This window comes from Eschrichtius robustus, chromosome 14 (assembly GCF_028021215.1).
Source record: "Eschrichtius robustus isolate mEscRob2 chromosome 14, mEscRob2.pri, whole genome shotgun sequence".
In the NCBI taxonomy this organism is placed as follows: Eukaryota; Metazoa; Chordata; class Mammalia; order Artiodactyla; family Eschrichtiidae; genus Eschrichtius; species Eschrichtius robustus.
The window spans coordinates 59,311,928-59,337,822 of record NC_090837.1 but is presented as its reverse complement, the minus strand read 5'-3'; the positions used below and the strand labels follow the sequence as shown (position 1 = coordinate 59,337,822).

Below are 25,895 nucleotides of genomic sequence, written 5' to 3'. Positions count from 1 at the left end.
TCTCCATAGTGGCTGTATCAATTTACATTCCCACCAACAGTGCAAGACAGTTCCCTTTTCTCCACACCCTCTCCAGCATTTGTTGTTTGTAGATTCTCTGATGATGCCCATTCTAACTGGTGTCAGGTGGTACCTCATTGTAGTTTTGATTTGCATTTCTCTAGTAATTAGTGATGCTGAGCAGCTTTTCATGTGCTTCCTGGCCATCTGTATGTTTTCTTTGGAGAAATGTCTATTTAGGTCTTCCACCCATGTTTGGATTGGGTTTTTTGTTTTCTTAATACTGAGCTGCCTGAGCTGTTGATATATTTTGCTGATTAATCCTTTGCCTGTTGATTCATTTGCAAATGTTTTCTTCCATTCTGAGGGTAGTCTTTTCATCTTGTTTATGGTTTCCTTTGCTGTGCAAAAGCTTTTTAAGTTTCATTAGGTCTCGTTTGTTTATTTTTGGTTTTATTTCCATTACTCTAGGACGTGGATCAAAAAAGATCTTGCTGTGATTTATATCAAAGAGTGTTCTTCCTATGTTTTCCTCTAAGAGTTTTATAGTGTCGGGCCTTACATTTAGGTCTTTCATCCATTATGAGTTTATTTTTGTGTAAGGTTTTTAGGGAGTGTTCTAATTTCATTCTTTTACATGTAGCTGTCCAGTTTTCCCAGCACCACTTATTGAAGTGACTGTCTTTTCTCCATTGTATATCCTTGTGTCCTTTGTCATAGATTAGTTGACAATAGGTGGGTGAGTTTAACTCCAGGCTTTCTATCCTGTTCCATTGATCTATATTTCTGTTTTTGTGCCAGTACCATATTGTGTTGATTACTGTAGCTGTTTAGTATAGTCTGAAGTCAGGGAGTCGGATTCCTCCAGCTCCGTTTTTTTCCCTCAAGACAGCTTTGGCAATTTGGGGTCCTTTGTGTCTCCATACAAATTTTAAAATATTTTCTTCTAGTTCTGTAAAAAATGCCATTGGTAATTTCATAGGGTTTACATTAATTCTGTAGAATGCTTTGGGTAGTATAGTCATTTTCACAATATTAATTCTTCCAATCCAAGAACATGGTATATCTCTCCATCTGTTTGTATTATCTTTAATTTCTTTCATCAGTGTTTTATAGTTTTCTGCATACAGGTCTTTTGTCTCCTTAATTAGGCTTATTCCTCGGTATTTTATTCTTTTTGTTTCCATGGTAAATAGGAGTGTTTCCTTAATTTCTCTTTCACATTTTTCATAATTAGTGTATAGGAATGCAAGAGATTTCTGGGCATTAATTTTGTATCCTACAACTTTACCAAATTCATTGATTAGCTCTAGTAGTTTTCTGGTGGCATCTTTAGGATTCCCTATGTAAAGTATCATGTCAGCTGCAAACAGTGACAGTTTTACTTCTTGTTTTCCGATTTATATTCCTTTTATTTCTTTTTCTTCTCTGATTGCCGTGGCTAGGACTTCCAAAACTATGTTGAATAATAGTGGTGAGAGTGGACATCCTTGTCTTGTTCCTGATCTTAGAGGAAATGCTTTCAGTTTTTCACCATTGAGAATGATGTTTGCGGTAGGTTTTTCATATATGGCCTTTATTATGTTGAGGTAGGTTCCGCCTATGCCCACTTTCTGGAGAGTTTTTATCATAAATGGGTGTTGAATTTTGTCAAAAGCTTTTTCTTCATCTATTGAGATGATCGTATGGTTTTTCTTCATCAGTTTTTTACTATGGTGTATCACATTGATTGATTTGCATATATTGAAGAATCCTGGCATCCCTGGAATAAATCCCACTTGATCATGGTGTAGGATCCTTTAGATGTGTTGCTGGATTCTGTTTGCTAGTATTATGTTGAGGATTTTTACATCTATATTCATCAGTGATATTAGTCTGTAATGGTTTTTTTTGTAGTATCTTTGCCTGGTTTTGGTATCAGGGTGGTATTGGCCGCATAGAATGAATTTAGAGGTGTTCCTTCCTCTGCAATTTTTTGGAAGAGTTTGAGAAGGATGAGTGTTAACTCTTCTCTAAATGTTTGATAGAATTCACCTGTGAAGCCATCTGGTCCTGGACTTTTGTTTGTTGGAAGATTTTTAATAACAGTTTCAATTTCATTACTTGTGATTGGTCTGTTCATATTTTCTGTTTCTTCCTGGTTCAGTCTTAGCAGGTTATACCTTTCTAAGAATTTGTCCATTTCTTCCAGGTTGTCCATTTTATTGGCATAGAGTTGCTTGTCATAGTCTCTTATGATGCTTTGTATTTCTGTGGTGTCTGTTGTAACTTCTCCTTTTTCATTTCTAATTTTATTGATATGAGTCCTCTCCCTCTTTTTCTTGATGAGTCTGGCTAATGGCTTATGAATTTTGTTTATCTTCTCAAGGAACCAGCTTTTAATTTTATTGATCTTTGCTATTGTTTTCTTTGTTTCTATTTCATTTATTTCCACTCTGATCTTTATGATTCTTTCCTTCTTCTAACTTTGGGTTTTGTTTGTTCTTCTTTCTCTAGTTCCTTTAAGTGTAAGGTTAGATTGTTTATTTGAGATTTTTCTTGTTTCTTGAGGTAGGCTTGTATTACTATAAACTTCCCTCTTAGAACTTCTTTTGCTGCATCCCATAGGTTTTGGATCGTCCTGTTTTCACTGTCATTTGTCTCTAGGTTTTTTTCTTGGTTTCCTCTTTGATTTCTTCAGTGATCTCTTGGTTATTTAGTAACGTATTGTTCAGCCTCCAAGGGTTTCTGTTTTTTTGCATTTTTTTCCCCTGTAATTGATTTCTAATCTCATAGCATTGTGATCAGAAAAGATGCTTGATATGATTTCAATTTTCTTAAATTTACTGAGGCTTGATTTGTGATCCAAGATGTGATCTATCATGCAGAATGTTCCATGCACACTTGAGAAGAAAGTTTAATCTGCTGTTTTTAGATGGATTATCCTATAAATATCAATTAAATCTATCTGGTCTATTGTGTCACTTAAAGCTTCTGTTTCCTTATTTATTTTCAGTTTAGATGACCTGTCCATTGGTGTAAGTGAGGTGTTAAAGTCCCTCACTATTATTGTGTTACTGTCGATTTCCTCCTTTATAGCTGTTAGAATTTGCCTTATGTATTGTGGTGGTCCTATGTTGGGTGCACCTATATTTCTAATTCTAATATCTTCTTCTTGGATTGATCCCTTCATCATTATGTAGTATCCTTCCTTGTCTCTTGTAACATTCTTTACTTTAAAGTCTATTTTATGTGATATGAGTATAGCTACTCCAGCTTTCTTTTGATTTCCATTTGCATGGAATATCTTCTTCCATCTCCTCACTTTTAGTCTATATGTTTCCCTAAGTCTGAAGTGGGTCTCTTGTAGACAGCATATATAGGGGTCTTGCTTTTGAATCCATTCAGCGAGCCTGTGTCTTTTGGTTGGAGCATTTAATCCATTCACTTTTAAGGTCATTATCGATATGTATGTTCCTATGACCATTTTCTTAATTGTTTTGGGTTTGTTTTTGTAGGTCCTTTTCTTTTCTTGTGTTTCCCACTTAGAGAAGTTCCTTTAGCATTTGTTGTAGAGCTGGTTTGGTGGTGCTGCATTCTCTGAGCTTTTGTTTGTCTGTAAAGCTTTTGATTTCTCCATCAAATATGAGTGAGATCCTTGCCAGGTAGAGTAATCTTGGTTGTAGGTTCTTCCCTTTCATCACTTTAAATATGTCATGCTACTCCCTTCTGGCGTGTAGAGTTTCTGCTGAAAAATCAGCTGGTAACATTATGGGAGTTCCCTTCTATGTTATTTTTTGTCTTTCCCTTGTTGCTTTCAATAATTTTTCTGTGTCTTTCATTTTTTCCAATTTTGTTGCTATGTGTCTCGGAGTGTTTCTCCTTGGGTTTATCCTGTATGGGACTCTCTGCACTTCCTGGACTTGGGTGGCTATTTCCTTTCCCATGTTAGGGAAGTTTTCAACTATAATCTCTTCAAATATTTTCTCAGGTCCTTTCTCTCTCTCTTCTCCTTCTGGGACCTCTATAATGCGAATGTTGTTGCATTTAATGTTGTCCCAGAGGTCTGTTAAACTGTCTTCATTTCTTTTCATTCTTTTTTCTTTATTTTGTTCTACAGCAGTGAATTCCACCATTCTGTCTTGCAGGTCACTTATCCATTCTTCTGCCTCAGTTATTCTGCTATTGATTCCTTCTAGTGTAGTTTTCATTTCAGTTATTGTATTGTTCATCTCTGTTTATTTGTTCTTTAATTCTTCTAGGTCTTTGTTAAACATTTCTTGCATCTTCTCGATCTTTGCCTCCATTCTTATTCTGAGGTCCTGGATCATCTTCACTATCATTATTCTGAATTCTTTTTCTGGAAAGTTGTCTATCTCCACTTCATTTAGTTTTTATTCTGAGGTTTTATCTTGTTCCTTCATCTGGTATATAGCCTTGTGCCTTTTCATCTTGTCTATCTTTCTTTGAATGTGGTTTTTCTTCTACAGGCTGCAGGATTATAGTTCTTTTTGCTTCTGCTGTCTGCCCTCTGGTGGATGAGACTATCTAAGAAGCTTGTGCATGTTTCCTGGTGGGTGGGACTGGTGGTGGGTATAGATGACTGTTGCTCTGTTGAGCAGAACTCAGTAAAACTTTAATCTGCTTGTCTGCTGCTGGGTGGGGCTGGGTTCCCTCCCTGTTGCTTGTTTGGCCCGAGATGACCCAACACTGGAGCCTACCCAGGCTCTTTGGTGGGGCTAATGGCAGACTCTGGGAGGGCTCACACCAAGGAGTACTTCCCAGAACTTCTGCTGCCAGTGTCCTTGTCCTCACAGTGAGACACAGCCATCCCCCACCTCTGCAGGAGACCCTCCAACACTAACAGATAGGTCTGGTTCAGTCTCCTATGGGGTCACTACTCCTTCCCTTGGGTCCCGATGTGCACACTACTTTGTGTGTGCCCTCCAGGAGTGGAGTCTCTGTTTCCACCAGTCCTGTCAAAGTCCTGCAATCAAATCCTGCTAGCCTTCAAAGTCTGATTTTCTAGGAATTCCTGCTCCCATTGCTGGACTCCCAGGTTAGGAAGCCTGATGTGGGGCTCAGAACCTTCACTCCAGTGGGTGGACTTCTGTGGTATAAGTGTTCTGCAGTTTTTGAGTCACCCACCCAGCAGTTATGGGATTTGATTTTATTGTGATTGTTCCCCTCCCACCATCTCATTGTGGCTTCTCCTTTGTCTCTGGATGTGGGGTGTCTTTTTGGTGAGTTCTAGTGTCTTCCTGTCGATGATGTTCAGCAGTTAGTTGTCTAGAGTGGATTCTGGTTAAACATACTTAATAGTATTCTTGCTGAAGGCAGACCAAAATAATTAGATATCACCTGGAGGATGATAGTGGGGAATGATGAATTTGATCAGATATGAATTGTGGGGCATTCCCTCTAAACTGACTTTTAGCAAAATTCTTACTAACACTAGGCAATGCAGAGAAACATATGGAAGCCTAAAAGTCAAGGCCTAGTTTAGAGGAGGGGTCAGAGGAGTTTGACTAAATGTTAGTCAAGGAAAGTCTGTGTTGGTATGATATGAAAATGAAGGAAAAGTTGAAGGCCATTCTAAGCCATGGGATAAAAGTATGCTCATATATGGAAAGTACTTCAGTAAGTCTGACTAGACAGAGTAGCTGTTTGGACAGTGGTGTAAATTGAGGCTGACAAAGTATGATGGGTAACATGAAAGACAATGTACACTATCATGTTGTATTAACAACTATGATTTTTATCCTAATAGTTGATGACATATGCATGATATTTTTTCAAATAATTCTAGTATCACTGTAAAATTTCTAATGCAAGAGAAAGAAAATAGCTACAGAGAAATCAGTTTTCAGTCTATTGCAAGAGATTTTCAAGAGAAACATAAGATTCTGAACTAGAGTAATATGATAAAGAATCTAGACATATTTGAATGATATTTTGGTGGTAAAACTAAAAATTCATAAAACTTAAGAGAAGTAAAATGTCCAAAGATGTCTTCAAGATTTTGGCCTAAATTATTGACTGTCATATAATGGATGTTGAGGCTCTTAATCACGTTAATGAATAGGTGCATATCTCTTTGCTTTGAGTGAGGTGGAGTGGGTCTCTTCATTTTTGTTTTAAATGAACCTGAGATATCTTTCAAATTTAGTTGATTGACTAACCAATCTAATTGTTCATTATGAGGCCAGGCTTATGACCTCTGTGATCTACTTGAGAGTAAACCAGCAAGGGACTAAGAGATAAAGGAGACCGCCATTTTACAATTAATGAAAAACATTTTCCAAATTCTCGATATCCACTTAATAAACATGTTGCTTTCAGTTTGTTTACAAGAAATATTCTTATTCTTAAGGCTATCTATAAGGAATATTGATTTGCATTTCAAAAATTTTCCCTAAGCTGTCAAATTAAGTAATACTTTCATATGGACTTCCTTTGTTAATGCAAAGACAGGAGGTAAATACTGTCAAAGTGTAAACAAATTCTCTTTTACTGTGTCAGATTCTATTTCTTTGCATTTTTCAGCTAGTGCCTTGTACAGGTTTGTTGAATTTAACAGAGTCTTCCCTGCTCTGAACATTTTCTAAAGCATGTACGCTGTTAAAAGGAATCAAAGTCAGACAGTAAAGTAGTAAAAACACATTTTATTCAGGAACTAAGAGTAAAGAGACTTCATTATAAACTGAGCTTAATTCCAAATACAAGGAAAAGTGGGGTTTTATAGGCAAAGGAGGGGAAATGAGAGGAGGCATTGGTGGATAAAAAATAATTAAGAAGGGACATCAAGGGTAGGAGAATTATTGCTAAACAGACTTAAAAGAATTCTTACTGAAGCCAGGCCAAGGTGTTAGATATCAACGGTAGGGGAATTTCTCTACACTGAGTTAGCAGGAGTCTTGTTACAGCTGGCCTGTACAGGCCTAGAAAGGACAAGGGCCAAGGTCAAGGCCTAGTTGAAAAGAGGACTTAGAGAAACCTAAATAAAGTTGGTCAAAGAGAGAGTCATTATCAACACACACACACACATACACAAACACACACAGAAGGAAAAAGGAAGAGAAGAAATATTATATACCAATTTTTTTCTGAGTTTGTTGCTTTGCTTCAGAGTTTTCTTTGTCTCCTAATAATGGAAATTTATATGGGGAAATTCTACATCAGAAACATTAAATATGTTTTACAAAATTATAGTTTTGAAAAGAGTGTAGAAAATTGACAGGAGACACCAAAAAAAAAAAAAGTAATGCAAATTAATAGTGTTCTAAATAATATGAATTAGACAAAATAAAAGTGACAAATAATTTTAGCCGTGAAAAACTAAGGATAAAACCTCATGTAATCATGTACCTTCATAACTAATAGAGACCTCAGAGAGTATTTGTTTATTATAAAGATGAGGAAGTTAAGTCACAGAAAATGTACGGGAACATCACTTAGTGAAAAATTCTTCCCTGCTAATACCAGCTGTTTAACCAGAGCAAGCCAAGAAGGATCCTACTGCTAGTTTACATTCCTATTATGTAAAGAGCTTCTTATTTTTACTTCAATGCAATTTTTATTGAAATACACTTAAAATTTGGACAAATTTATTCCAGAGAAATATCTGGGATTATTTTTTCCTCTAGATATATTTTTTTCCCTCTAGAACTTTATCTTACTATCATTTTGTGGTTCATGTTTTATAATTAAATTAGTCACTGAGAAATAAATTACTTACTAGAACCTATTGGAATACTAATGTTACATTGGTTAATAATTTATTGATGACCTGGTGAATTTTTGTTAAATTTAATTTATTTGTTTTTCAGCAATGACAATGTAGCCATCAGTTCCCTGATTATCATGACCCAACCGAAACAGGAGGGAAGGGGGCAGGGCACAACCCTTGAAAGAATGACATAGCCCGAGGACATGACATAAACTGATTAGAACAAAATGGGTCCAAGATGGTGGACAAGTTGACTTCCACTAGACCTTGAGCCTCAGTATACACTCACTGTAACACATCAGGAAGCTAAATGACACACCCACAGGTGCCATGACAGTTCCAAGACAGACCATAAGTATCAAAATGTGGGCAGTAGCCCAATTCCTAAAATAGCTGGAATACTCCTCCCACTCATTAGCCTATGAAATTACCCACCCCTATAAAAACTGACAACCCTATACCCTGGTGCCTTTTTCACATTCTGAGAGGGCCCCCACTCTGTCTGTGGAGTGTGATTCTTCCAAGGCTGCTCTGGCCTTCTGAGATGGTCTACACTCTGTCTGTGGAATAAATAAATCCACTTCTTACCTATCACTTTGTCTCTCACTGAATTCTTTCTGGATGAGACATCAAGAACCTGGGCTTCATTAAGTCCTGAAACCAGATGTGTGATCTCAGTTGGAAGACTGTAGGTTTTGGCCAGGTTCAAGTCCCAACCTCATGAATTCAAGTCCCAATCAGGATTTTGGCCAGGTTTGAGTCCAGGACATGTGGGTTCAAGCTCCAATCTGGGTTTAGCCTCTGTTCGAGTCCCATCACAAGAGTTCAAGTCCCAACACAAGTGTTCAAGTCCCAAATGAAGGTGCACGGTTTCAACTATTGTTGAGTAAAGGCCTCTTTTCTCCTTTAACCCAAACAGACACTCTAAATAGTTCACAAATATATTGATACCTATGGACAATAAAAAATATATTTTACTCTAGACCCATTGCACAAATACATATATAGTATGTAGGCTACCACAAGAAAAGTTTCAAGATACAATATTTGTCCTTACTTCTTGCCATGCATTCTTGTATTTTCCATTACATTCTGTTTCTTTCTGATAAATGATGATGGAATACATTAGGTTGATTTCAGGATCCACTAATGGGTATCTACCTGCACTTGAAAAACTGTGCTCTGGAAAATATTTCTGATGTAGTTGTATGCTTATTTGGTCATTTGCTCACTTTAAAGTCTCTGAACTTTTTATTGCAGAATTATTTAAGAATATTAAGGGTGCATTTGGAAAAGATGTTAGATATAGGTATAAATGTAGTATACTTTTGTTCACCATCTTCAAGATGAGGCAATTAAGACCCAAAGAATCAAAATATTGTCAGAGCCTCCAGACATGTTTCATTCTTCCTATCCAGTTTTCTTTCTATCATAATACACTGCAGGAACATTGCACTTGGGAACATATTTTCTTCCTCAATTAAAGCAGAAAAGATGTATTTAAAACTGCTTTACTCATTCAAAGAGGCACTTTAAAGTATCAGTGGAAAATTTCCAAGTAGATTCTGCCATAGCATTCTTTGTCAAGAAACATGCTGGCACTGAAAACATATCAAGCATTATTTTGTGGTAGAGGAAAACATCGCTTTTGGATCCCTCATGGTTGTCTGCTTTCCTAGATTGTGAGATACTTTGACTACATATCATCACTTACCCTTTTTACTCCCTCAATCTAAATATCTCTTACCCTCACCCCCAATAGGTGAGTTCCTCTAGTTCCTATTTTGCTCATTACTCAATTTTAATGCAAGGCCCTACTGTATATATAAACTGTATCCTACACAAGTTATCTTGTTTCCCTTCTTGAAAATACACCAGGGTATTTGCTTAAAAGCTATTGCTGAAATGAATAAAATGCACTCATTTTAAAATATCCCATAATTCAGCAAGGCCTCTTTATTAATGAAACTCAGTTAGTAACATTAAATTATAGGCAATATGTATGTTGTTAGTCAAGAAGTATTTCCTCAAAGATTATGTTCCTGAAGAGAAAATAATCACTTTGTAAACTTTTAAAGGCTGTTTGCTGCAACCCTTTCTTTTTCTTCTAAATCAGTTTTCTAAGTATCTTGATACTGGAATGTTGATAACGTTGCATGACCCACTATGAGTTACAGAAAAGAATCTCTGGGCAATAGCTCTGAATCCTTTATCTTGTTGGAAAATTTAACAGTATAATATATCATTTATGAAATCATAAATTCACTATACTGTTTATTATTTTCATCATTGTTTAAGCTTTACATGAATTGGCATTTCAAAAACCTAATTTTGCTATCCAGCTTCTCATGTCTAATGGCTTGAATAGGGCAATATATAAGAATAAATTATAAATGGCTTCTTCAAGAGGAAGAAATAATAAGAATGTGATAATAAGTCCTTTAGATATCCATGAGGCACACACATCATACAAGATTAAGCTAATTGGCGGGGGTGGGGGGAGCATCAAGATGGTGGAAGAGTAAGACGTGGAGATCACCTTCCTGCCAACAAATACATCAGAAATACATCTACATGTGGAACAACCTCTACAGAACTCGTACTGAACGCTGGTAGAAGACCTCAGACCTCCCAAAAGATAAGAAACTTCCCACGTACATGGGTAGAGCAAAAGAAAAAAGAAAAAATAGAGACAAAAGGATAGGGACAGGACCTGCACCAGTGGTAGGGAACTGTGAAGGAGGAAAGGTTTCCACACACTAGGAAGGCCCTTCACTGGCAGAGACTGTGGGTGGTGAAGGGGGGAAGCTTCAGAGCCACAGAGGAGAGCACAGCAAGAGGGGTGTGGAGGGCAGAGCAGAGAGATTTGAACACAGAGGATCAGTGCCGACCAGCACTCACCAGCCCGAGAGGCTTGTCTGCTCACACACCAGGACGGGTTGGGGCTGAGAGCTGAGGCTTGGGCTTCAGAGGTCGGATCCCAGGGAGAGGATTGGTGTTAGCTGTGTGAACACAGCCTGAAGGGGGCTAGTGCACCACAGCTAGCCAGGAGGGAGTATGGGAAAAAGTCTGAGCTGCTGAAGAGGCAAGAGACTTTTTCTTGCCTCTTTGTTTCCTGGTGCACGAGGAGAGGAGATTAAGAGAGCCACTTAAGGGAGCTCCAGAGACGGGCACGAGCCACGGCTATCAGCGCAGACCACAGAGACGGGCCTGAGTCACTAAGGTTGCTGCTGCAGCCACCAAGAAGTCCATGTGCAAGCACAGGTCACTATCCACACCTCCCCTCCAGGGAACCTGTGCAGCCCACCACTGCCAGGGTCCAGTGATCCAGGGACAACTTCCCTGGGAGAGCACATGGCATGCCTCAGGCAGTTGCAATGTCATGCTGGCCTTTTCCACCACAGGCTCGCCCTGCACTCCGTACCCCTCCCTCCCCCAGGCCTGAGTGAGCCAGAGACCCCAAATCAGCTGCTCCCTTAATCCTGTCCTCTCTGAAAGAAGAACAGATGCCCTCAGGTGACCTACATGCAGAGACACGGGAAAATCCAAAGTTGAACCCAAGGAGCTGTGCGAACAAAGAAGAGAAAGGGAAATTTCTCCCAGCAGCCTTAGAAGCAACGGATTAAATCTCCACAATCAACTTGACATACCCTGCATCTGTGGAATACATCAATAGACAATGAATCATCCCAAATAGAGGAGGTGGACTTGGGAGCAATGATATCTATATATTTTTCCCTTTTTCTCTTTTTGTGAGTGTGTATGTGTATGCTTCTCTGTGTGATTTTGTCTGTAGAGCTTTGTTATTAGCATTTCTCTTAGGGTTCTGTCTGTCCATTTTGTTTGCTTGTTTGTTTGTTTTGTATAGTTTTTAGTGATTGTTATCATTGGTGGATTTGCTTTTAGGTTAGGTTACTCCTTCTTTCTGTCGTTTATTTTTAATTACTTTTGAAAAATAATTTTAATTTATTTATTTTTTATTTTAATTACTTTATTATATTATATTTTATTTTATTTTACCTTCTTCTTTCTTACTTACTTTCTTTCTCCCTTTTATTCTGAGTCGTGTGGATGACAGGCTCTTGGTGCTCCAGCTAGGCATCAGGGCTGTGCCTCTGAGGTGGGACAGCCAAGTTCAGGACATTGGTCCAGAAGAGACCTCTGAGCTCCACGTAATGTCAAACAGTGAAAATCTCCCAGAGACTTCCATCTGAACGCCAACACCCAGCTCCACTCAAAGACCAGCAAGATACAGTGCTGGACACCCTATGCCAAACAACTAGCAAGACAGGAGCACAAGCCCATCCATTATAGACAGGGTACCTAAATTCATAATGAGGCCACAGACACCCCAAAACACACCACCAGACGTGGACCTGCCCTCCAGAAAGACAACATCCAGCCTTATCCACCAGAACACAGGCACTAGTCCCCTCCACCAGGAAACCTAAACAACCCACTGGAACAACCTTAGCCACTGGGGGCTGACACCAAAAACAATGGGAACTCGAAACCTGCAGCCTGTGAAAAGGAGACCCCAAACACAGTAAGTTAAGCAAAATGAGAAGACAGAGAAACACACAGCAGGTGAAGGAGCAAGGTAAAAACCCACCTAACAAATGAAGAGGAAATAGGCAGTCTAACTGAAAAAGAATTCAGAATAATGATAGTAAAGATGATCCAAAATCTTGCAAATTGAATGGAGAAAATACAAGAAACGTTTAACAAGGACCTAGAAGAACTAAAGAGCAAACAAACAATGATGAACAACACAATAAATGAAATTTAAAATTCTCCAGAAGGGATCAATAACAGAATAACTGAGGCAGAAGAACGGATAAGTGACCTGAAAGATAAAATAGTGGAAATAACTACTGCAGAAAAGAATAAAGAAAAAAGAATGAAAAGAATTGAAGACAGTCTCAGAGACCTCTGGGACAATAATAAATGCACCAACATTCGAATTATAGGGGTCCCAGAAGAAGAGAAAAAGAAACGGACTGAGAAAATATTTGAAGAGATTATATTTGGAAACTTCCCTAATATGGGAAAGGAAATAATTAATCCAGTCCAGGAAGCACAGAGTCCCATGCAGGATAAATCCAAGGAGAAACACGCCAATACACATATTAATCAAACTATCAAAAATTAAATACAAAGAACACATATTAAATGCAGCAAGGGTAAAACAACAAATAACACACAAGGGAATCCCCATAAGGCTAACAGCTGATCTTTCAGCAGAAACTCTGCAAGCCAGAAGGGAGTGGCAGGACATATTTAAAATGATGAAGGGGAAAAAGCTACAAGCAAGATTACTCTACCAGCAAGGTTCTCATTTAGGCTTGACAAAGAAATTAAAAACTTACAGGCAAGCAAAAGCTCAGAGAACTCAGCACCATCAAACCAGCTTTACATCAAATGCTAAAGGAACTTCTCTAGGCAGGACACACAAGAGAAGGAAAAGACCTACAACAACAAACCCAAAAACAATTAAGAAAATGGTAATAGGAACATACGTATCAATAATTATCTTAAAGCTAAATGGATTTAATGCTCCAACCAAAAGACAAAGACTGGCTGAATGGATACAATAACAAGACCTGTATACATGCTGTCTACAAGAGACACACTTCTTACTTAGGGACACATATAGACTGAAAGTGAGGCGATGGAAAAAGATATTCCATGCAAATGGAAATCAAAAGAAAGCTGGAGTAGCAAGTCTCATATCAGACAAAATAGACTTAAAAACAAAGACTATTACAAGAGACAAAGAAGGACACTACATAATGATCAAGGGATCAATCCAAGAAGAAGGTGTAACAATTGTAAATATTTATGCACCCAAAATAGGAGGACCTCAGAACATAAGGTAAATACTAACAGCCATGAAAGAGGAAGTCAACAGTAACACAATCATAGCAGGGCACGTTAACACCTCAGTTTCACTGATAGACAGATCATCAAAAATGAAAATACAGTAGAAACACAAGCTTTAAATGATACATTAAACAAGATGGACTTAATTGATATTTATCAGACATTCCATCCAAAAACAACAAAATACACTTTCTTCTCAAGTGGTCATGGAACATTTTCAAGTATAGATCATATCTTGGTCAAAAATCAAGCCTTGGTAAATTTAAGAAAATTGAAATTGTATCAAGTATCTAATCCAACCACAACTCTATGAGACTAGATATCAATTACAGGAAAAAATCTGTAAAACATACAAGCACATGGAGGCTAAACAATACACTACTTAATAACCAAGAGATCCCTCAAGAAATCAAACTGGAAATCAAAAAATACCTAGAAACAAATGACAATGAAAACACGATGGCCCAAAACCTATGGGATGCAGCAAAAGTAGTTCTAAGAGGGAAGTTTATAGCATTAAAATCCTACCTCAAGAAACAAGAAACATCTCAAATGAACAGACTAACCTTAAACCTAAAGCAATTAGAGAAAGAAGAACAAGAAAACCCCAAATTCAGCAGAAGGAAAGAAATCATAAAGATCAGATCAGAAATAAATGAAAAAGAAATGAAGGCAATGACAGCAAAGATCAATAAAACTAAAAGCTGGTTCTCTGAGAAGATAAACGAAATTGATAAACAATTAGCCAGACTTATCAAGGTAAAAAAGGAGAAGACTAAAATCAACAGAATTAGAAATGAAAAAGGAGAAGTAACAACTGACAGTACATAAATACAAAGGACCATGAGAGATTACTACAAGCAACTCTATGCCAATGAAAGGGACAACCTGGAAGCCATGAACAATTTTTTAGAAATGCACAACCTTCTGAGACTGAACCAGGAAGAAATAGAAAATATGAACAGACCAATCACAAGCACTGAAATTGAAATTGTGATTAAAAATCTTCCAAGAAGCAAAAGCCCAAGACCAGATGGCTTCACAGGTGAATTCTATCAAACATTTAGAGAAGAGCTAACACCTATCCTTCTCAAACTCTTCCAAAATATAGCAGAGGGAGGAACACTCCCAAACTCATTCTACAAGGCAACCATCACCCTGATACGAAAACCAGACAAAGATGTCACAAGGAAAAGAAAACTACAGGCCAATATCACTGATGAACATGGATGCAAAAATCCTCAACAAAATACTAGCAAAGAGAATCCATCAGCACATTAAAAGGATCATATACCATGATCAAGCGGGATTTATCCCAGGAATGCAAGGATTCTTCAATATATGCAAATCATTCAATGTGATGCACCATATTAACAAATTGAAGGAGAAAAACCATATGATCATCTCAATAGATGCAGAGAAAGTTTTTGACAAAATTCAGCACCCATTTATGATAAAAACTCTACCAAAAATAGGCATAGAGGGAATTTGCCTCAACATAATAAAGGCCATATATGACAAAGCCTCAGCCAACCTTGTCCTCAATGGTGAAAAACTGAAACCATTTCCACGAAGATCAGGAAGAAGACAAGGTTGCCCACTCTCACCACTATAATTCAACGTAGTTTTGGAAGTTTTAGCCACCGTAATCAGAGAAGAAAAAGAAATAGAAGGAATCCAAATTGGAAAAGAAGAAGTGAAACTCTCACTGTTTGCAGATGACATGATACTATACATAAAGAATCCTAAAGATGCTACCAGAAAACTACTAGAGATAATCAATGGATTTCATAAAGTCGCAGGATACAAAATTAATGCCCAGAAATCTCTTGCATTCCTATACACTAATGATGAAAAATCTGAAAGTGATATTAAGAAAACACTCCCATTTACCATTGCAACAAAAAGAATAAAATACCCAGGAATAAACCTACCTAAGGAGACAAAAGACCTGTATGCAGAAAATTTTAAGACACTGATGAAAGAAATTAAAGATGATACAAACAGATGGAGAAATATACCGTGTTCTTGGATTGGAAGAATCAACATTGTGAAAATGACTCTACTACCCAAAGTAATCTCCAGATTCAATGCAATCCCTATCAAACTACCACTGGCATTTTTCACAGAAGTAGAACAAAAAATTTCACAATTTGTATGGACAGGCAAAAGACCCTGAATAGCCAAAGCAATCTTGAGAAAGAAAAAAGGAGCTGGAGGAATCAGGCTCCCTGACTTCAGACTAGACTACAAAGCTGCAGTAATCAAGACACTATTGTACTGGCACAAAAACAGAAATATAGATCAATGGAACAGGATAGAAAGCCCAGAGATAAATCCACGTACATATGGTCACCTTATCTTTGATAAAGGGGGCAAGAATTTACAATGGAGAAAAGACAGCCTCGTCAGTAAATGGTGCTGGGAAAACAGGACAGCTACATGTAAAAGAATGAAATTAGAACACACCCTAACACCATACACAAAAAAAATAAACTCAGAATGGATTAAAGACCTAAATGTAAGGCCAGACAGTATCAAACTATTAGAGTAAAACATATTAAGAATACTCATGACATGAATCACAGCAAGATCCTTTTTGACCCACCTCGTAGAGAAAAGGAAGTGAAAACAAAAATAAACGAATGGGACCTAATGAAACGTAAACTCTTTTGCACAGCAAAGGAAATCATAAACAAGATGAAAAGACAACCCTTTGAATGGGAGAAAATATTTGCAAATGAAGCAACTGACAAAGGATTAATCTCCAACATTTACAAGCAGCTCAATATCAAGAAAACAAACAGCCCAATCCAAAAATGGGTAGAAGACCTAAATAGACATTTCCCCAAGGAAGATATACAGATTGCCAACAAACACATGAAAGAATGCTCAGTATCATTAATCATTAGAGAAATGCAAATCAAAATACAATGAGATATCATCTCACACTGGTCAGAATGGCCATCATCATAAATCTACAAACAATAAATGCTGGAGAGGGTGTGGAGAAAAGGGAACCCTCTTGCACTGTTGGTGGGAATGTAAATTGATACAGCCACTATGGCTAACAATATGGAGATTCCTTAAAAAACTAAAAATAGCACTACCATATGACCCAGCAATCCCACTACTGGGCATATACCCCCAGAAAACCATAACTCAAAAAGCATCATGTACCACAAAATTCTTTGCAGCTCTATTTACAATAGCTAGGACATGGAAGCAACCTAATTGTCCATCAACAGATGAATGGATAAAGATGATGTGGCAAATATATACAATGGAATATTACTCAGCCATAAAAAGAAACGAAATTGAGTTATTTGTAGTGAGGTGGATGGACCTAGAGTCTGTCATACAGAGTGAAGTAAGTCAAAAAGAGAAAAACAAATACTGTATGCTAACACATATATAGAGAATCTAAAAAAAGGTCATGAAGAACCTAGGGGCAAGACAGGAATAAAGATGCAGACCTACTGGAAATGGACTTGAGCATACGGGGAGGGGGAAGGGTAAGCTGGGACAAAGTGAGAGAGTGGCATGGACATACAATACCAAATGTAAAATAGATAGCTAGTGGGAAGCAGCTGCATAGCACAGGGAGATCAGCTCGGTGCTTTGTGACCACCTAGAGGGGTGGGATAGGGAGGGTAGGAGTGAGGGAGATGCAAGAGGGAAGAGATATGGGAACATATGTATATGTATAACTGATTCACTTTGTTATAAAGCAGAAACTAACACACCATTGTAAAGCAATTATACTCCAATAAAGATGTTAAAAAAAAAAAAAAGATTAAGTTAATTGTACACTCCATACTAACAGATAGCTGAAATCATACATTTGTCTGGCTACAAATAAAATAATTTTAGAGGAAAAAGTTTTAACACAGAGCAATTTATTAGACTTGCAATTCAATTTTTTCATCATTTCATTTTTTAGCTTCTCTAATGGGCATATTGGTTAACAACTTCCCCTTGGTGTCTTACTATAGGAAGGTGAAAGTCCCAAATAATTTCCTTTTCACCTGCTCAAGGCACATAATTATAACTCACTCTGGCTCATTCAAGAGACAATTTATATTAGTACATCTAGAAAATCAAACAACTAGAGGAGAATGCACTTATCAAGTATATTTTTTTAACAATTTATATGGGAAATAGATATTTTTTCAGTCCCTGTTCAAATATGTTTGTCTTCATACTGATGGAGGTTTTCTAATCATTTTTCTCTGACATCTTTAGAGAATTGGTATGATTTTATTTTCTTCCTTATATTCAGCTTAGAATTATGTTTTCTTTCAAATCTACATCAATTATGAAAGTCCAGGTTTCCTTTATCATCGATAAGTTTAGGGATATTATCTGGTAGAAGTAATTTTCCCAAAGGAGTAATTGCTCTCCTTATTAATTGGCAACATTGTCAAAGTCATTTACCAATGGGTCTAGTGTCTACAAATCCTCAGAAGATACCTATGAAAGGGATATTGAAAGTATTGATTCTATTCTTCCATGTGAGAAGACCTCTCTCAAAAATTAAATTAAGTTTTTTATAAAGGTGTTGAATATGGATAAATTTATTTTAATTTAATTTTTAAAATAGAATATCTCTAAACATTAGACATTAAGTACAGTTTAATTTTTCCATAATAAAATAATTATGTAAATCAGAAGAAACATTTTGACCAAAGGCCTGCCATCCAAAACTTTGTTACCAAAACACACAAGCCATGTTTAATTAGCAATTAGTCTTTAGAGATAACCATTGTATGCAATTCAATAGGCAAAAAAATATTTAAATGTCTACTATTTGCAAAGCAATCTGTTTGTCCTCTAGAAATTTTTAAAAAAATATATTAAAATGTCACAGTTCAAGCCCTTGAGGAATTTTCAATTTAGGAAGAGGAATTAAGACAAATACACAAATGTTGATAATAACTTCAAAGGCAGTTATTACTATAAGAAAGAAGTAAAGTGTAAAGGGTTTGGGGAGACAATTCAGTGACCCTTCTTGAGTTGTATTCACTATGATATAGGATCACAACTTCCTCTATGCTTAAAAGGCAAAAAGTCCTACCATTCATTCTGGGATTCAAGATCCTCTGAAGACACTTTTCAGATAAGTCTGGACTTCTAAAGAATTTTAGGAAAATTACCTAAGAAAATTTGTTTTGCTGTGTCTTTTTAATCTCATTATACTAGCTTGAAATTTAAAATCTTATTTTATATAGTTCTAATTTAACATTGAAACCATGCAAGACCCTGTGGGGGTCCTGGGCACAAAAGCCTTTCTGTATCCCCCATTTTTTATTTGTACGAAATAGGCTTCATTCAGCCTCCATGACCTTCCCTAAGTTCCAAAGGGCAGGTTCAAACAGTTAATCAGAGAAGGAAGTGGAAGTAGAGTCAAAGGAGGAGCAGTTGAGAAATAATAGTGCAGGCTTCGGGCAGGGTCTTGGCTCCTCCTCAAGGGATATACATAACAATGTCTTTGAGCTCTTCTGCATAAGTAAAAACACCAACAAATGGAAGATGTTAACAATTTGATGCAACATTCTTCATGCTAGAGAGAAGGTCACAGTTTGCCCATCATGAGACCACCTGACACCAGATGAACTATAGATTGAAGGAATGCAGACCTTGCAGGCACCCTGATCCTTATCAGCAACCCCTCACTTTGACTATAAGACTAACCCCTCCCAGGTTGTGACACACGGTTTTGAGGGCGTTAGCCTACTGTGGCCCTCTTTGCCTGGCAAAGCAATAAAGCTATTCTTTTCTACTTCACCCAAAACTCTGAGATTAAATTCAGTGCCAGTGCACAGAAGTCAATTTTCTGCATCAATATGAATTATATATCAAGTTGTTGATTTTTTCTGCACAGAATATGGTGTCTCATTCCTCAAAACCAACAATAAAAATATCAGGATCTCATTTGTAGACTATATATTTAGTCCAAATTATTGTTTATTGACACTTTCATATGTTGGGAATTGCTGCTGTTCATACTTATTGATGATCAAATTAAGGCAAACAGGTGGAGCTTCAAGATGGTGGAAGAGTAAGATGTGGAGATCACCTTCCTCCCCACAGATACATCAGAAATACATCTACGTGTGGAACAGCACCTATAGAACACCTACTGAACGCTAGCAGAGACCTCAGACCTCCCAAAAGGCAAGAAACTCCCCATGTACCTGGGTAGGGCAAAAGAAAAAACAGAGACAAAAGAATAGGGAAGGGATCTGCACCACTGGGAGGGAGCTGTGAAGGAGGAAAGGTTTCCACACGCTAGGAAGCCCCTTCACAGCCGGAGACTGTGGGTGGCGGGGGGGGGGGGGAATTTCAGAGGGGGAGAGTGAAGCAACAAGGGTGTGGAGGGCAGAGCAGAGAGATTCCTGCATAGAGGAAGGGTGCCAACCAGCACTCACCAGCCCCAGACACTTGTCTGCTCAGCCACCAGGGCAGGCGGGGGTCAGGAGCTGAGGCTCGGGCTTCAATCTGATCCCAGGGAGAGGACTGGGGTTGGCTGCGTGAACACAGCCTGAAGGGACTAGTGCACCACAGCTAGCCTGGAGGGAGGCCGGGAAAAAGTCTGGACCTGCCGAAGAGGTAAGAGACTATTTCGTCCCTCTTTGTTTCCTGGTGCGCAAGGAGAGGGGATTAAGAGCACCACTTAAAGGAGCTTCAGAGACGGGCGCAAGCTGCGGCTATCAGCGTGGACCCCAGAGACAGGCATGGGATGATAAGGCTGCTGATGCTGCCACCAGGAAGCCTGTGTGCAAGCACAGGTCACTCTCCACACCTCCCCTCCCGGGAGCCTGTGCAGCCTGCCACTGCCAGGGCCCCGTGATTCAGGGACAACTTCCCGGAAGAACACAAAGCGTGCCTCAGGCTGTTGCAATGTCATGGTGGCCTCTGTGGCCGCAGGATCACCCTGCATCCGTACCCCTCCCTCCCACCCGCCTGAGTGAGCCAGAGCCCCCAAATCAGCTACTAGTTAAACCCCGGCCTGTCTGAGTGAAGAACAGATGCCCTCAGGACACCTACACACAGAGGTGGGTCCAAATCCAAAGCTGAAACCTGGGAGCTGTGAGAACAAAGAAGAGAAAGGGAAATTTCTCCCAAGAGCCTCAGGAGCAGCAGATTAAATCTCCACAATCAACTTGATGAACCCTGAATCTGTGGAATACCTGAATAGACAATGAATCATCCCAAATTGAGGAGGTGGACTCTGGGAGCAAAAATATATATTTTTTTCCCCTTTTTCTCTTTTTGTGAGTGTGTATGTGTATGCTTCTGTGTGATTTTGTCTGTATAGCTTTGCTTTTACCATTTGTCCTAGGGTTCTGTCCATCCATTTTTGTTTTTTTATTTTACTTAAAAATTTTTTTTTCTTAATAATTATTTTTATTTTAATAACAATTTTATTTATTTTATTTTATTTTATTTTATTCTTTCTTTCTTTTTTTTTCTCCCTTTTATTCTGAGCCATGTGGAGGACAGGCTCTTGGTGCTCCAGCCAGGCGTCCAAGTTAGCCACTAAGGTGGGAGAGCCAAGTTCAGGACACTGGTCCACAAGAGACCTCCCAGCTCCAAATAATATCAAATGGTGAAAATCTCCCAGAGATCTCCATCTCAATGCCAAGGCCCAGCTTCACACAACGACCAGCAAGCTACAGTGCTGAACACCCTATGCCAAAAACTAGCAAGACAGGAACACAACCCCATCAATTAGCAGAGAGCCTGCCTAAAATCATAATAAGTCCACAGACACCACAAAACACACCACCAGATGTGGACCTGCCCACCAGAAAGACAAGATCCAACCTCATCCACCAGAACACAGGCACTAGTCCCCTCCACCAGGAAGCCTACACAACCCACTGAACCAACCTTAGCCACTGGGGACAGACAACAAAAACAACTGGAGCTACGAACCTGCAGCCTGTGAAAAGGAGACCCCAAACACAGTAAGCTAAGCAAAATGAGAAGACAAAAAAACACACAGCAGATGAAGGAGCAAGGTAAAAACACACCAGACCTAACAAATGAAGAGGAAATAGGCAGTCTACCTGAAAAAGAATTCAGAGTAATGACAGTAGAGATAATCCATAATCTTGGAAATAGAATAGAGAAAATACAAGAAATATTTAAAAAGGAACTAGAAGAACTAAAGAGCAAACAAACAGTGATGAACAACACAATAAATGAAATAAAAAATTATCTAGAAGAGATCAATAAAAGAATAACTGAGGCAGAAGAATGGATAAGTGACCTGAAAGATAAAATAGTGGAAATAACTGCTGCAGAGCAGAATAAAGGAAAACGAATAAAAAGAACTGAGGACAGTCTCAGATACCTCTGGGACAACATTAAGTGCACCAACATTCGAATTATAGGGGCCCCAGAAGAAAAAGAGAAAAAGAAAGGGACTGAGAAAATATTTGAAGAGATTATAGTTGGAAAGTTCCCTAATATGGGAAAAGAAATAGTTAATCAGCCCAGGCAGCACAGAGAGTCCCATAGAGGATAAATCCAAAGAGAAATACGCCAAGACACATATTAATCAAACTATCAAAAATTAAATACAAAGAAAAAAATATTAAAAGCAGCAAGGGAAAAACAACAAATAACACACAAGGGAATCCCCATATGGTTAACAACTGATCATTTAGCAGAAACTCTGCAAGCCAGAAGGAAGTGGCAGGACATGTTAAAGTAATGAAGGAGGAAAACCTACAACCAAGATTACTCTCCCCAACAAGGATCTCATTCAGATTTGATGTAGAAATTAAAACTTTTACAGACAAGCAAAAGCTAAGAGAATTCAGCAACACCAAACGAGCTTCACAACAAATGCTAAAGGAACTTCTCTAAGCTGGAAAGAGAAGAGAAGGAAAAGACCTACAATAACAAACCCAAAACAATTAAGAAAATGGTAATAGGAACATACATATTGATAATTACCTTAAATGTAAAAGGATTTAATGCTCCAACCAAAAGACATAGACTGGCTGAATAGATAAAAAAACAAGACCCTTATACATGCTGTCTACAAGAGACCAACTTCAGACCTAGGGACACATACAGATTGAAAGTGCAACGATGGAAAAGGATATTCCATGTAAATGGAAATCAAAAGAAAGCTGGAGTAGTAATTCTCATATCAGACAAAATAGACTTTAAAATAGACTATTATAAGAGACAAAGTAGGACACTACATAATGATCAAGGGATCGATCCAAGAAGAAGATATAAAAATGGTAAATATTTATGCACCCAACATAGGAGCACCTCAGAACATAAGGCAAATATTAACAGCCATAAAAGGGGAAATCAACAGTAACACAATAATAGCAGGGCACTTTAACACCCCACTTTCACCAATGGACAGATCATTCAAATGAAAATAAATAAGGAAAAACAAGCTTTACATGATACATTAAACAAGATGGACTTCATTGATATTTATAGGACATTCCATCCAAAAACAACAGAATACACATTCTTCTCAAGTGCTCATGGAATATTCTCCAAGATAGATCATATCTTGGTTCACAAAACGAGCCTTGGTAAATTTAAGAAAATTGAAATCATATCAAGTATCTTTTTCGACCACAATGCTATGAGACTAAATATCAATTACAGGAGAAAATCTGTAAACAATACAAACACATAGAGGCTAAACAATACATTACTTAATAACCAAGAGATCACTGAAGAAATCAAACAGGAAATCAAAAAATACCTAGAAACAAATGGCAATGAAAACACGACAACCCAAAACCTATGTGATGCAGCAAAAGCAGTTCTAAGACGGAAGTTTATAGCAATACAATCCTACCTTAAGAAACAAGAAACATCTCAAATAAACGACCTATCCTTACACTTAAAGCAATTAGAGAAAGAAGAACAAAAAAACCCCAAAGTTAGCAGAAGGAAAGAAATCATAAAGATCAGATCAGAAATAAATGAAAAAGAAATGAAGGAAATGATAGGAAAGATCAATAAAACTGAAATCTGCTTCTTTGAGAAGATAACAAAATTGATAAACCATTAGCTAGATTCATCAAGAAAAAAATGGAGGAGCCTAAAATCAATAGAATTAGAAATGAAAAAGGAGACGTAACAACTGACACTGTAGAAATACAAAGTGATATGAGAGATTACTACAAGCAACTCTATGCCAATAAAATAGACAACCTGGAAGAAATGGACAAATTCTTAGAAATACACAGTCATTCGAGACTGAACCAGGAATAAATAGAAAATAAGAACAGACCAACCACAAGCACTGAAATTGAAACTATGATTAAAAGTGTTCCAAAAAAATAAGCCCAGGACCTGATGGCTTCACAGGTGAATTCTATCAAACATTTAGAGACGAGCTAACACCTATCCTTCTCAAACTCTTCCAAAATATAGCAGAGGGAAGAACACTCCCAAACTCATTCTATGAGGCCACCATCACCCTGATACCAAAACCAGACAAAGATTTCACAAAGAAAGAAAACTACAGGCCAATATCACAGATGAACACAGATGTAAAAATCCTCAACAAAACACTAGCAAACAGAGTCCAACAGCACATTAAAAGGATCATACACCATGATGAAGTGTGGTTTATCCCTGGAATGCAAGGATTCTTCAATATCTGCAAATCAATCAATATGATACACCATATTAACAAATTAGAGGAGAAAAACCATATGATCATCTCAATAAATGCAGAGAAAGCTTTCAACAAAATTCAACACCCATTTATGATAAAAACCCTCCAGAAAGTAGGCATAGAGGGAAGTTTCCTCAACATAATAAAGGCCATATATGACAAACCCCCAGCCAAAATGGTCCTCAAAGGTGAGAATCTGAAAACATTTCCACTAAGACCAGGAACAAGACAAAGTTGCCCACTCTCACCACTATTATTCAACATAGCTTTGGAAATTTTAGCCACAGCAATCAGAGAAGAAAAAGAAATAAAAAGAAACCAAATCAGAAAAGAAGAAGTAAAGCTGTCAGTGTTTGCAGATGACATGACACTATACATAGAGAATCTAAAGATGCTACCAGAAAACTACTAGAACTAATCAATGAATTTGGTAAAGTAGCAGGATACAAAATTAATGCACAGAAATCTCTTGCATTCCTATACACTAATGATGAAAAATCTGAAATTGAAATTAAGAAAACACTCCCATTTACCATTGCAACAAAAAGAATAAAATATCTAGGAATAAACCTACCTAAGGAGACAAAAGACCTGTATGCAGAAAATTATGACACTGATGAAAGAAATTAAAGATGGTACAAATAGATGGAGAGATATACCATGTTCTTGGATTGGAAGATCAACATTGTGAAAATGACTCTACTATCCAAAGCAGTCTCCAGATTCAATGCAATCCCTATCGAACTACCACTGGCATTTTTCACAGAACTAGAACAAAAAATTTCACTATTTGTATGGAAATGCAAGAGACCCCGAATAGCCAAAGCAATCTTGAGGAAGAAAAACGGAGCTGGAGGAATCAGGCTCCCTGACTTCAGACTATACTACAAAGCTACAGTAAGCAAGACAGTATGGTCCTGGCACAAAAACAGAAATATAGATCAATGGAACAGGATAGAAAGCCCAGAGATAAACCCACACAGATATGCTCACCTTACCTTTCATAAAGGGGGCAAGAATTTACAGTGGAGAAAAGACAGCCTCGTCAGTAAATGGTGCTGGGAAAATTGGACAGGTACATGTATAAGTATGAAATTAGAACACTGCCTAACACCATACACAAAAATAAACTCAAAATGGATTAAAGACCTAAATGTAAGGCCAGACACTATCAAACTTTTAAAGGACAACATAGTCAGAACACTCTATGACATAAATCACAACAAGATCCTTTTTGACCCACCTCCTAGAGAAATGGAAATAAAACCAAAAATAAACAAATGGGACCTAATGAAACTTAAAAACTTTCGCACAGCAAAGGGAATCATAAACAAAAGCAAAGACAACCCTTAGAATGGGAGAAAATACTTGCAAATGAAGCAACTGACAAAGGATTAATCTCCAAAATTTACAACCAGTTCATGCAGCTCAATAACAAAAAACAAAGAACCCAATCCAAAAATGGGCGCAAGACCTACATAGACATTTCTCCAAAGAAGATATAAGATTGCCAACACATGAAAGAATGCTCAACATCATTAATCATTAGAGAAATGCAAATCAAAACTACAATGAGATATCATCTCACACCGCTCAGAATGGCCATCATCAAAAAGTCTACAAACAATA

The 25,895-nt window shown here is 37.7% G+C and overlaps 1 protein-coding gene across 1 annotated transcript in view; it reads left to right on the top strand.

Moving 5' to 3' along the window:
• The window catches only part of RIT2 (Ras like without CAAX 2), a 568,015-nt gene that overhangs the window by 124,786 nt on the left and 417,334 nt on the right, over positions 1-25,895 (top strand). Inside the window, 2 exon segments of the mRNA XM_068563388.1 lie at positions 413-430; positions 7,823-7,854. Of these exon segments, the coding sequence (XP_068419489.1) occupies positions 413-430; positions 7,823-7,854 (50 nt within the window).